Source organism: Cydia amplana, chromosome 6 (genome assembly GCF_948474715.1).
Source record: "Cydia amplana chromosome 6, ilCydAmpl1.1, whole genome shotgun sequence".
NCBI lineage: Eukaryota > Metazoa > Arthropoda > Insecta > Lepidoptera > Tortricidae > Cydia > Cydia amplana.
Window position 1 is genome coordinate 18931390 of NC_086074.1, and position 13740 is coordinate 18945129.

A 13740-nucleotide genomic window follows, 5' to 3' on the forward strand; every position below is an offset into this window, starting at 1 on the left:
ACCAGAAAGACGTATTGCAGCATTACAGTTCATAGTTAGACGCCCGTATAAAAACGATTAGCAATGTTTGGCTACGTATTATTTGCTTGTAACGAAATAATAAAGCTGCGTAGTGAATAACGCCACCATCTATTGGCGTATTGATGAACTAAAATGACAGGTAGAAGGCTTTGGAACGTCAAGAGGAGTATCTTGAGTGAACGTAGGCACGAGCAGGCATTTTTGTCGTTATGTTGGTAGACTGGTCAGGCAGGTTTACCAACTTGAATTGGAGGCGGGAGCGGTTGGCTCCGCCGCTGGGACTGGCTTCCTTCTTCTTGATCGGACCGTGCTAGAGATCGGACGTTAGCCAAGCTCGTGCCTAATTCGCTACGTTCCTGAAGGCTTACACCTGAAGGATTATTCTGAAAGCTTATAGATTCTCACGTTGTTTAACCGTTTAGCTAAGTGTTTTATTCCAAGTGTTATTTTGATTTCTTATGTGCCATTAGAAGCTTACTTTTGTAAAATAAAGAAACTATGTGTTGTTTTGAAAAGATGTGTCCCGCCGAGTTTGTTGCCGGGTTAAATCTTCTCGGGTCAGAGGTGTAGGGTTGGAGCCGGTGTAGTTTGACTTAAATAAAGATTTGAACGATTTCATGTGATCTTTCTATTTTTATTGAATCCGATTCCATCGTAAGATCGTTTAGTTATTTTGATTATTTAGTACTGAAATAATAGTAGGCACTAGTATGGTTAATGAGTCCGAATGTTTATTTCATGCGTTGGTAGCATACCTACTATTTTGGCTGTGAAGTAATACATCTAGGTACTACCCCCACGCGCCCACCGCCGTTAGGATCATCCTTCTCCGACATACTTATGAGTATTGGAGTATTTCCTAAGAAAAATAAACTTCACAGGGTACTGGATAAAAATTGTATTAACTTCTTGTTACAATAATTCACTTTACAATCGGCACTTAACTCTATACGTCTGCACTGTTCAACTACTGTCAAGGCAATGAGCCGCTGACTGGTTCTGCCCCTTTTATTATCACTCGGCAACCGTTGAAACTACTTCTAGAGGGCGCTGGACGGATGTAGTCAAATAACAACTGTACTAATGACTTCTTGGCTTGCCGAGGGATAATCAAGTGACATGCACGTAATAAATTAAATATATATTCATCACGTATAAATTATTAATAAATGAGCTAACATGAGTCGCACAGATACTTGAAATAAACGATTTATTTATAATTTAATTTTATGGGAGCCAATATGCCCAATAGCGATGAGAATAGAACCAGGATGCATTTTATGCTCCACGGTTCCGAGTCACAAGCCTCTCTATTTATGGGGTCTTTAGCTCAGTCAACCGTACACTTTGATGTTAAAGCTCATCCGAATCACTTTCTATAAAATTGTATTTAAGTATGTCATTATACATATACCTAGTGCTGACGATCTCCTAGACTAGTTGGTAGTCTGCCTACGACGAAAAAGGTCCCGGGTTCGAATCTCTCGCCAGGATTTATTTGTGTGTTTACCACTAATATTTTTCTCCTGAGTTTTAGATGTTTAATATTAACTATATATTATGTATATTGTCGTCTAGTACCCATTACCACAAAATAAATTTTAGTTCTAGGTACAGAATTTCACTCTCTAACAAAACGCGTCTGTTACAACAGATATGACCGCTAGGTGGCGCAAGCGCGAGGAGGCGTCCGTTCCCTAGCATAGCGCGGCAACTACTATGGCTAAATTTGACACCAAAATTGGTGTGGGACGCATGTACTTGTAGGTACTTGTAGCGACGCGACGAAATCGCGGAGTGAGTCACGCCATTACACAAGCCTTATTAGCGCATCTCACGCACGACTTTTACTTCATTTCACATGCAACAATCAGCACGAGCGATCTTCAAGGTCTTATCGTTGCCACAAGATCCCAATTTATTCTAACAATGTTTTATCCCCGCAAGACATTAACCTTTTTTCTCAAACGCCTTAAACTCCATAAAGTATGAACCGCGCCCACTTAATGACACAAGTTTTTCTATTTAGAACTTAGGCATCGCCCTCTGTTAACTGATTCGCGAAACATTTTCATCTTCTGTGAATCGCTAGAGTATCTTGAGCTCTAGGTCGGTAATAACTTAAAGTAATAAGAGATCATTCGTAAACTGGTTTGCCTATCCGCTATGTAAGTGCGGCTAATATACGGAACGTGGAGGAAATAGTGTTCGTAGATACGAGTCTTTCGGTTCCTCGATTTTAAAGAAGGCTTTTACACCGTAGATGAAATGTTTGATAATCTTTAAGATTTAGGAAAATTATAGCCTACCTAATATTACCTACATTTTATTAAGTTTTTAATAATTTCAGTTTTAAGGCATGTATTTCAAACACAATACCTGTATTGTTTTATTGAATAAATATATGACTATGGCTATGACTCGAGTCAGTTTGTGGTTGTAACACTTTTAACACAAAAAAGCTTTTTTTCTGTTAACTCTATAAAATACAAAAAGTCGATGCTCTACATTTTTTACCTAGATGTAAATCATTCATCATCATCGGAGCTATACCATACAAACCTTGATATTTGAGAAAAACCGATTTCTGTGTACTTGGATTTTAAATAACTCCCGACGCACGCGTTATTACAAGTGAAAGTAATGTAAAATTATAAAGAGAAGGCCCATGATGATTCTCACATGATAGGAGCTATCAAGATCAAGATGGAGCATCTTGTCTTGCTTTTACGCATTAAAATAGATTGAAAAATACGCCTCAGCACAAAATCGAAATAAGTAATAAATATTTATACAGAGTCCTTTGAGCGGGCGTTCTAGTATTGCTACAGAAAAAAATATATACAGTGTAGATATCTGACTTTTGCTAAAAAATATAAACCGATACCAGGCGCGGTTCACTCCGCAATTTCGTTGCTTGTAGCAAAGCAATAGGTAGCTAAAAGTACATCCGTTCCGGCCCCAATTTTGGGGAAAGCCATAAGCCGCGCGTTGCGCTGTCGCCACCTAGCGGCCATATCTGTGCTGATCGTAACAGACGCGTTTTGTTAGAGAGTGAGTCTTCTGTACTTAGTACTATTATTTATTCTGTGCCGATACATTTGTGCGGGGTGCAAAAATGAGTAGGTATGACCGAATTTGAAATAGCAAAGTAGATAATTTATAACCGTTAATTTTAGCTTATTCATAATTGGCTAACATTTTTATATGGAGTAGCTGTCATATCAACATAGCTTGTAAGTCTTGTAACTAAACTAATCGAATAAAAAAATAGATTTAACCTACTTCTTGTACAGTCACCATCAGATATATCGCAGCGGCCAAGGTGCTCACAAATATCTGAGCACGCCTCTATTGTCAAGGCAAGTGCTTGTTCGGATATTGTGAACACCTTGGCCGCCCCGATATATCTGATGGCGATTATACGAGTAGCCCAATCAAATTAAAACTTTGCAAGTATACCTATACAACAAGACGTGAATTAGTACCTATGCAATGAACTGTTAATAACAATAATTTTATAGAAAATAAGAAATTGATTAAAAAAGTTCTTTAAATAGGCGTAATTCAAGTAATCAACTTGCTCGGAATCTTGATAATGACCGATACTACTACCAAATATAATTAACTAATCTACTGCCATCCGAACCGATAAAAATCATGCTTTAATTTAAAAAAGTCTCAAATCGAATAATGTTCATTCTAATGTCAACACTACGTTATAAGTAATAAAGTTTCATTTAAATAATATACTAATTTTCAAATCAGTAATCGTATTACGTATGTAGTGATTTGAACATGCTCATTGACTCCGATAAAATGTATGGATTATCTTTCAGTAGCTCGTATGTTGGTTAATTGTGTAATGTAAAAAGTGACCCAGTTTGAAAGACTATAGAGTTCACATTTAGATGTAGTGGGGATAGAGAGATTTGTGGTTTGGGAAGAATAAGTATTTTAATAGGTTAATCTCTAAAGAATGTGTTGTTTAGCGCCAAGGTTATTATATAAGATTTGAGAAAAGGGATTTGCTTGTTTTGACCAAATACCAAAATTTTTGTAATGATATTAGAAACCATGCAACAAATATGTGAAATATTTTAATTCAAATTAGCTTGAATCGTAAAGGGCTCATCAATTATACGGCCCGATTCGAACAATGCTTAAGAAGTCACAGCGGTACGATAGGTACCGATCTCTCAGTGTCAAAAGTGACATTTCTTCAATCAAAAAACGTCACTTGCCGCTGTGACATCTAATATAAGCATTGTACTTCCCTAACATGTATAATATACCTATAATATTTTACTCGCAGAATTTTTCCCAGCATCACTTTCATGTTATCTCTTATCAGATACTAAAAAAGTCTTATCATGTTCGCACAATACGGCCATGTCAGTCGAGATAACGCATCGGCGCCGATAACTCGATAACATTCAGTGTGTTACCACTATGACCACCGTAGCTGTCGTGGTCGCCGCTGATAGCAACCTCGGTTACCAAGTCCTCAAAAAACTAACAAAAACATACAAAGGAAAAATATACTTCACCACAGAAGACGAATCTATCGGCTACAATATACTTCGCACATTAGAGAAAAATGCAAAGAATCTACACTACTATCGTATGGACATAACTTATACGAAAAGTATTATCAACTTCAGACACTACATACAAGATCAAGACGAACGGATAGACTTGCTGATCAATAACGCGGATTATGTACAAACTGAGAAGAAATTGTCACATGCTGAGAAAGTAAGAAGAACTCTATGTGTAAATTTTTATGGATACATCAATTTCGGGAAGCTGATATATCCTTTGCTAGTTGAAAATGCTAAAGTAGTCAATGTGTCTGGGCCAGCTGGTCTGTTAGCGACGATCGAGAATGAAGCGATTAGAAAAAGGATTAGTGATACAAATCTGACGGAAGATGAGTTAGTAGCTGTCATTCAAGAGTATGAAGAGGCGTGTATAAGAGGCATTGAGAAAACTGAAGGCTGGGGTCTAAGCGTGCAAGCTGTAAGTAAGGTAGCTCTCAATGCCGTCACCTTCTTGCAGCATAGAGAATGGAGCAGCAAAGGAATCGTAATCAACTGTGTCAATCCTGGCAGTCTCAACAGTAAAGACGAACGAAAACCAAGCAAAGTTTTCCAAGACGGTGCCAAGGCAATTTTATATCTAGCACTAGAAGCGCCTCTATCAATAAAAGGCAATTTCGTATGGAGCAATTACTCAGTCATAGAGTGGAACTGCGACCCTTATGTTGAAGTGACATCAGTTTGAACGGAGAACGGTTAAACCAGTGTTATATCTATATTCCTAGTTATCGGATTTGGCCGCAGAAATTTTGCAGTTTGCGGCGAAATAGCTTCGCGCGTGATATTCCGAGATGATCCCAATTTATACATTTCAGTGTTGCGATAGACCGATGGTACTAAAGTAAATATTCGAGCCACGTTTCCTCGTCTATGATAAGATGTGAATAAACCTGAAACAATAAACCGAAGCCGGTGCCTCAATTTACCTTCATTAAATGTACTAAATTGTGTTTTACCGTTGACCTTAAAAAAAGGTGGAGTTAGAAAATAATTATACTATTATACGTCAAGAGTTTTACTTTTTAGTTAATAAATGTGTAGGTATTATGCATTAGTCATTTGCTCTCATTTTAGATGTTGTACAGATAACGATAATTATCATCGTTGTTCATCTTATATTGTATACATTTCATCAAGGTATGCGCAAAGACGTTATTATTCCTTCTTTAATTATTCTAAAAAAATGCAAAAGTATGCTTACTTTATAGACAGGTTCTAAAACGGACACAATAAAATTCGTAACCCACAACACGAGTATTTTTCCTACCGACATAATTTTTTATTTTAAGCTTGGTACCTACAGTAAGCAGAATTCTAGTGTTTATCTTCTAACTAAATAATTTTTTCTAAACCTTTATAATATATTTTAGCCCTGATATCTAATAAAAACAACGGGTTGCACTCCGGGAGTGCCGACAGAAGTGAAAACTCAGTGACTAGTCCAAAATGTCTGCAGCACTATCATCCATTCTCCTTTCTATTGAAAAACTTTAGTTCCGAAATTGCTGGCCAGTGAGGTTGTCTAAAATTCGAAATTCAAACTTGTAGCGTTAATTGTTTAAAATTCGAATATAAATTGTAAAGTTACCTTGCAGACCTCGCATCTAAATATATTTGGTAATGATATTTTGAGTTTTATTCACCAGTACAAGAGTTCACTTTTATTAGCGATTTCATCAAGATGTAGTTTTATTGAATTATATTTGAGTGATATAAAGTTAGAATGTATACTTGGTCAACCAGATCTTGACAGTAGCGCCTTTTTTTACTGACAAGATTTGGTTGACCAGCTATAACTGTGAGATCCTCGTATTTCAGCCCGTACAAGATTAGAACCTTTTTCATGTAATGTCATTGAGTTTTTGAAGTGAAAACTTCTTTAGCGGCACTGGGCACTTTTTGAAGTGGGGAAAATATGATAAACTTAAGACAGCGTAAGGCGATCACGTGACCGTAAGGGGCGTAAGGCGATCACGTGACCGTAAGCCCCGTAAGGTGGCCACTCATAATTTAAATGGCATTTAAATCAATAAAGAAAAACTCAATGTTATTTGACGTTTATGTTGCGGACTCCTTTTCAAGACTTATGTTTAAATAATTTGACGTTGTCATGGCAGTATGTAAATAAACATGTCAATGAAAAGAAAAAGTGTGATCTTATTTGAAAATGATAATAATATATAAATAAATAAAATACCTCCGCTAAACGTATGTATCGTGTTACCGGGCGTCGATAACATAGTGAGGTGAGTTTTCATTTCTATCGGTACTCCCGGAGTGCAACCGTTGTTGCTTGTTCGTTATTGATTTAAATGCCATCTGAATGAGTGGCCATCTTTCTAAACCTTACGGTCACGTGATCGCCTTACGCTGTCTTGAGTTTATCTATTTTTCCCCACCTCAAAAAGTGCCCAGCGCCACTAAAGAAGTTTTCACTTCAAAAATACAAAATTATAACATGACTGCAACCAAGCTACAAAGTTGATTCAACTATTTGAACCCACAATAATCAAAAATAAATGTTTGTTATGTTATTACCTAATCGATAATTATACTCTTTCGGCTAAAGTAGAACTGCTATTTCTCTGATAACTTTTTTGTTTTTATTTTTAACCAAGTCACCTCCTAAGCTAGAAATCGGAGCAAGGTGCCCAATCAGCTCTCGCCGGTGGAGCTCAAAGAGATTAATTGTTAGATTGCAATTTGAGGTGCCACCAGACGCAATCTGGGGAGATTTGCCGGGCCAATTTATTTTTCCATTGTTGTCGAGGCTGTTTTGTGGTAACCGTTGCAAACGCTTCGATGTCCACCAGAGTCAATTTTTATGCAAAGAGTTGCCAAAACAAGCACACTTTAATTAGCTTCTACTTAAGGTGCAGTAGGTTCAGTCAGTAGAGTTAAAAAAATAAATGTCGCCCTTCTTTAGATTACAATATTCACGATCAGTGGCGGATTTACAGTCTTTGCCGCCTTAGGCCCCAGGCCCTGTATTTCTCAGCACCCTTCATAGGCTGCCGTTCCATATATCTGGCTGCTCTAGGCCCGGGCCTACTCGGCCTTAGGGCAAATCCGCCACTGATCTCAATACCGTTGTCAAAACTTTAATTAGCAATCTTGAGGAGTTTCTCTAGTAACTTCATCGAAACATGATTTTTTGACTTTCGCTATAGAGAAAAAAAATCCGCAGCCATCTCGCTCACGCTTACGCTCAGTGAGAGTGAGAGAAGAATCTGAATCCAAGGGGCCTTAATGAACACGGGCGACTGACATAGATATCATTTTGATGTCACAATTTAAGTCTGAATTGGCCTCATACCTTTGCAATACAGTTTTGAATTGTTAGACAAATCTTAAGTTATTAGGTTATCTGGAAGTCGTGCAATAGTAGTGTTCACACCACCTATTCGGAAAAGAGCTTTTTCTTCCCTGCTAGGAGGGATCAAAGTGGCACTTTTCCTCCCTGCTAGGAGGGATCAAAGTAACACTTTTCTGTTCTACCACATTCTTCTCCTCAAAAAAAAAAAAAATCATTACTAATTTAGTGAGTCAGTTTTCAAAAAAATGATCTGTACAAATGCAAGATAAGAAGACGTGCTAATAGATACCAGTACTTGTTATTTCTATTACGTAACAGAAGGTGTACAATTTCATCGACTAAATCTATCAATTTTACATTTTTGCGCCTAAAATCGATACCGGCTTCTTAACACTTGAATCCCTCATTCCGTTAGGATTCTGCTTTAGAATCCATCGTTTCATTCAGGATTCAATGTACGCCCTTGACAGAAATATATCATTTTGATCCCTTGTAACACAAACTACTATTGTGCGAATTACCTGTTCGCACGTGTATCGTACAACGTTTTACACTACATAACTTTGAACCCTTTGAACTTTTGACATCGCACGAAAAGTGCTATTTTACGCACTAGTGCGGGAAAAGAAAGAGAGGAAATAGGGGACTACATTTGTATGGAAAAACGGCCGTCCCTTTTCCGCTTAAGCAAACGACCTATGTTCATAGTAGGTATTGGACTAGAGATGATAGTAACTTTGATAACATTCGGCGCCAGCTTTTAAAGAAAAAGTTTTCATTCGAGTTTACAATCGAGAACCAGTAGTAGCACTCAAGTAGATTGTTTCGCATTTTTGCGTAAACACGTCGCCCGGCATTACCTGCGCTGTATTTATTGATTTATGTAAATACGCTGTGTTTATCGCTCCCCAGTTATTAAAGGTTCGCGCCAGCTAGGCCAGGAGCCGAACGGAAGAATTACAGTTGGTTTTATAACGTGTCTTATTGGCCTACTCTGACTAAAACGTGTCGAAAACATAACTGCAACTGGAAAGTATTCCGAAGCTGTTAAAAATAACTGTTACATTTCAACGGACAACTTTAGAAACAATGAAGCTTTATAGTGATGGAGTAGTGTCACCAGTTCACCACGTTTGATTGTGAGGACAGTCCACTTTTTGACTCGTTAAATACAAAAATAGAATAGGGATGATGACACATGTTGAATTTTATAACAAAATCTAGTAAAATAGATAGCAAATGGGCAATTTATCACAATAATGTGGATATTAAATTAAAATACGGAAATGTTACAAAAATACAGGACCTGAAAGTTACAAAATTTAAGTTTTTCCTTCCAAAAATATAAAAGCAAGGGTACCATTCGATTCCTTACATTTTATCCAAAAAAACGCAATTTTCTTGTTTTGTCCATACTACAAGATGGGATCTTAGTGACTTTGACGTCACGTTCACTTATCCTTTTATGAGCGGCGTTTCGCGAGTGAAGTGCGACTGTCGGACTTTGACTATAATTTCTGACTTTTGTGTTGCTTTAATGCAATGGGTCCCATATAGACATTTGATCCTAAAAACAAACCCGATCGATTGATACCATAAATGAAAATTAGTCATGAAGCCTATTGGTTGTTCATGAATGGGCGTTTTCTAAAATAAATATTGAAAACCCGATTCTCACGGATCCTGGTGTTTTTGGGTTCTTTCAACTCAGAATCACTAGCATATTCAATCCTGATGATAAAAAAAATGTCCCAAAAATTTGTATGAAAATTGTACATTCCACTATTTCCACTACGTCACGTCCATACAAGTGAAACATTTTCTCATAATAAAACGTGACGTAATGGAATGGACATTTTGGGACATCTTTTTTTAATGGAAGGGTGGCGAGTGCTGTCGATTCTGAGTAGAATGAGCCCAAGAATGTCCAGATTTGAAAGAATCAGGTTTTCGATATTTATTTTAGAAAACGCCCGAATAACTTTAAACTAAATGACTTACCACAGATCTGTCAAAACGGTATTTTTTTTAGCTTTGAAATAGTGACTAAGGCGCTGTACGATAGCGTTACTACACTTGTAAATTTGTCTCGGACAAGCATAGTAGGTATCATTTGAAAAAAAAAATCGTGAATTTTGCGTTTCTCGTGGTAAATAATGTGTAAATTTACAAAGATGAATAATAGATAAATGTCACTTATCTATTATTCATCTTTGTAAAAAGTTTTCAGTTGAAAGCTCCGTTGAGGTTGTGATGTCAGAAAGCAATTCCTGTAAACATTGTCCAGCAAATATTTTTCCGTCGGTATTCGAGTCGGATTGTACCGCAGCTCCTATTCAATTTGTATTTCATGGTATTCAGCGAAGAAGCTCTGTTTTTTTATCTTTTAGTATTATTTTAAGTACACAAAAATATAAAATGCTTTTAGAGACTTTAGGTTCACGTTTTATAAAAGATTTCTCTTTCTAAAAAATATAGTTGTCATGTTATGCAACATAATTATGTAGACTAAAGTGGGGGTAAAAAGTGCTTTTATTGAACACATAATACGGAACAGGAATAACTAGATAATAACTAAATTAGCGTATAGAACTACTTAAAAGCTTAGCAAAATAAAAAAAAACTGACTACATAAAAATTTAATAAATATTAAAGAATTGTTGTAAATCTTCAACATATGTCGCGTTCGTCAGATATTGAGTCAAAAACTTTATGTTGTTTGTTACATTGTTGTTTGCTATCACCACTGTACTATCAAACCATTCGCGAACTGCCGAAAATGTTTATAATTACTTATTTCTTCTTCTTTGAATTCTTCTTAATTCTTTTACAGTACAATATCTGCGAGACCGAGCTTTGCTCGGAAAACATACAGTATGTAACTGAACGAAAAGCTATTACTCAAACCCGTTAATGTTTAGGTCATACTAAGTAACTTTTACCATGGGACCAACCCCGAAATCGCGAAAAAAAAAATTGACTCTCACATAGGAAATTTCAACATCAGACCAGTAAATGTATGAAACTTCCAAATTTTTTCCGCGCTTTCGGGGTTGGTCCCATAGTAAAAGTTGCTCAGTATGTCCTAAACATTTACGGGTTTGAGCAATTGCTTTTCGTTCAGTTACATACTGTGTAAAAACAAAATGAGCATTTTCCCAGAGCATTTTTCGCCCCCGAAAACCCCCATACAGCAATTTTCATCGAAATCATTAGAGCCGTTTCCGAGATCCCCGAAATATATATATATAAATAAACAATAATTTCTCGTTTAAAGTTATTACATAGATTAGATAGATATGGTGCTACTTTACCGCCAATTTCAAGGGCCATATGTACTGTAAAACGTTGTACAATACACGTGCGAAAAGGTAATTCGCAACTTGTATCGATTTAAAACAGTCCCTTCAGTCGTGTTTCAATTTAGCGCCACTCGTTGCGCATTTCCTACTTTTCGCACTTGTATTGTACTATTAACATACTGAGATATAACGACTCAGAGTTAGAACGTTTAAAGCCAGAAAACCAAAATAATAACCGTGGTTGAATTACTCTATAATTCACCTCTCAACACAGGTAACTGCCATACACCATGGGCATAAAATCTGCGCTTGGAAAAAAGCATGGCCACCCTCAAAATGACCTTTATGAGCTCGTAAAATTAACGAGGGCATTCCGCGGAACCCATCGAGTTGTTTACGGTGCTTTGTGAGCCTTGAGAAATCAATTTCAGGACTTAGGGGGTATTGTCGTGAAAATGGAAAACCATGAAGTGATCGGTTGGGGCTTATATTATCGTATCTAGGATTAGAATAAGTAAAGTGAGAGTTGCAAACCGCGTATTTCACGGCAACGGCCTCCTAGCCTAGTCGTTAGTGACGTCAAACGTCAACTTTTGACAATCAGAGTTATACCGCACAATATATGGAGCTTGCAATGTATATGTCGGCGGCCGATCGTAAGATCAGGCATATCGTGAAATTCCTAGGCATATCGTGAAACGTGAAAATCTTTGACCCGTTCCCTGAGTCGACGGATTATTTCTGGGCAGTTTGCCCTTCGGGCATCTAAAGCAACCTAACGAACCTATCCTACCTATATATTGGTTTAATGTCACTATCGTCAAAACATTACACAGGAACATTACGATCTGCCTGATCTTGCGATCGGCCGCCGACATATACACATACATAAATACTCGTAAATGTGCACTGCTGTACAGCGCCATCTCGTTTACCTGTCAAATTCGAAGCACAGAATTGTCTCAGATTTCACGCATCTTATACTCAATCAATGCATCTTTAATACTAGGTAGGTACGCGGTAAATTTACAAAATAAATGAAAACAAACTTGAGTTTTAAAAGCAAACATCGAGCTTTATTCGAACCTTACAGCTCCATCGGCCATCCTTATCGTGTTTATATCAATTACAGATTACAATGCATTTTAACCTACTTCAAAAAAAGGAGGAGGCTCTCAGCCCGTCTGAATCTTTTATTAGATCGATTTATGCAGGATTTTTAGTTGGTCCCATTGTCATCAAGTCAGGGTTTAATGGCGAAATAAAAAAACGATGCAAGCTTCATCACCTCCTTAAAGTCCAAAAAAATCTGCATAAGTAAAAACTACGAAAAGACGCGATTGGGCATTATATATTTTTTAAATTGAAAATAACCGCCTATGTGTGGTGACTGCGAGTCAATTGTAAGTAATCCATCGCGCAGGTAGGGGAAACTGTTGTACCTTGGACTTGGTTTTACCTCGGACAAAAGGCAATATTTCCACATTGCCACGGTTATTGAAATATTTCATTTATATTATTTGAAACTTTATTATTAAGTATAAAAAACAAGCTATCAACGAAACTTGAGAGCGGCTGGTAACTCAAGAAAAAAATTAAAATATAAATTGTGTTATGAAAAGTCAGTATTTCGAACTTTACATCAAGGATGATTATTTCATGTTTTGCTAATAGATAGTAAAAATTAATATAATAAGTTAAACTTAAGTTAATTAGGTACTCGATGGTAGGACCATTTCAGCCTAATCTCAATTGGAAGTGCTAATTACCAAGCTTACTTGTCCAAAAAGTTGCTTTGTACAACGAAAATAGGTTGTACCTTGGCCCGTACTTGCTAACTTACTGAAAATATATTTTTTTAACTTAAGGTTTCATATTTGCCGTAGTTATAATTATTAGTTATATGCGTTATAAGTTACCAAGTAATAAAATTTAGAAACAATGCATAAAATGTTTTAGGCAAAAATAAAAAAAAATACCATTGCTAAGTATATTTTTCGTAGGTAATTGTACTAGAAAAATCTATTCAATGGCGTAAATATGCTAAAAATATCTGTGATTTCATATATAAATGTTTTTTCTATGATTAAATTATAAATTTATTAATTAAAATTATCATGTCCGAGGTACAACGGGAAATGACCATGGTACATCAGGGGTGTTGTTCCTTGGACACTTTTCCCTTTTTTTTTTCGTCAACGTATTCCATTAAAATAAATAAACTGATCTTTAAATTTTATATCGTAATAGATAGTTTATTAATGTATCTTATAAGATTCGGATAAACAATAATTCTACAACCATTAGTTTTTTTTCTAAAATTCTTAAAAGAAAAAACTGTCCGAGGTAAAACAGCTTCCCCTACATACGAATCAGTATACAAACAATAAAGTGGTACCCAGGAAGCGTACCTCGCTTCCGTTCTGCGTGGCTTTATTGGTTCCTATTGTATTTATGTATGTAGGTGTGTTCATTTGTTTTTCAGTGTTTGTATTCGCCG

At 36.5% G+C, this 13740-nt stretch overlaps 3 protein-coding genes across 13 annotated transcripts in view; all 3 read left to right on the top strand.

Moving 5' to 3' along the window:
• Nucleotides 1-13740, top strand: part of LOC134649048 (rab5 GDP/GTP exchange factor) — a 420463-nt gene that overhangs the window by 139989 nt on the left and 266734 nt on the right. The gene's annotated exons all lie outside the window — the stretch shown is intronic.
• The window catches only part of LOC134649042 (disintegrin and metalloproteinase domain-containing protein 11), a 631585-nt gene that overhangs the window by 56655 nt on the left and 561190 nt on the right, over nt 1-13740 (top strand). The gene's annotated exons all lie outside the window — the stretch shown is intronic.
• On the top strand, nt 4308-5555 carry LOC134649286 (uncharacterized). Its single transcript, XM_063504013.1, has one exon. It carries the CDS (start codon nt 4474-4476, stop codon nt 5305-5307), a length of 834 nt encoding a protein of 277 aa, XP_063360083.1. The 5' UTR covers nt 4308-4473; the 3' UTR covers nt 5308-5555.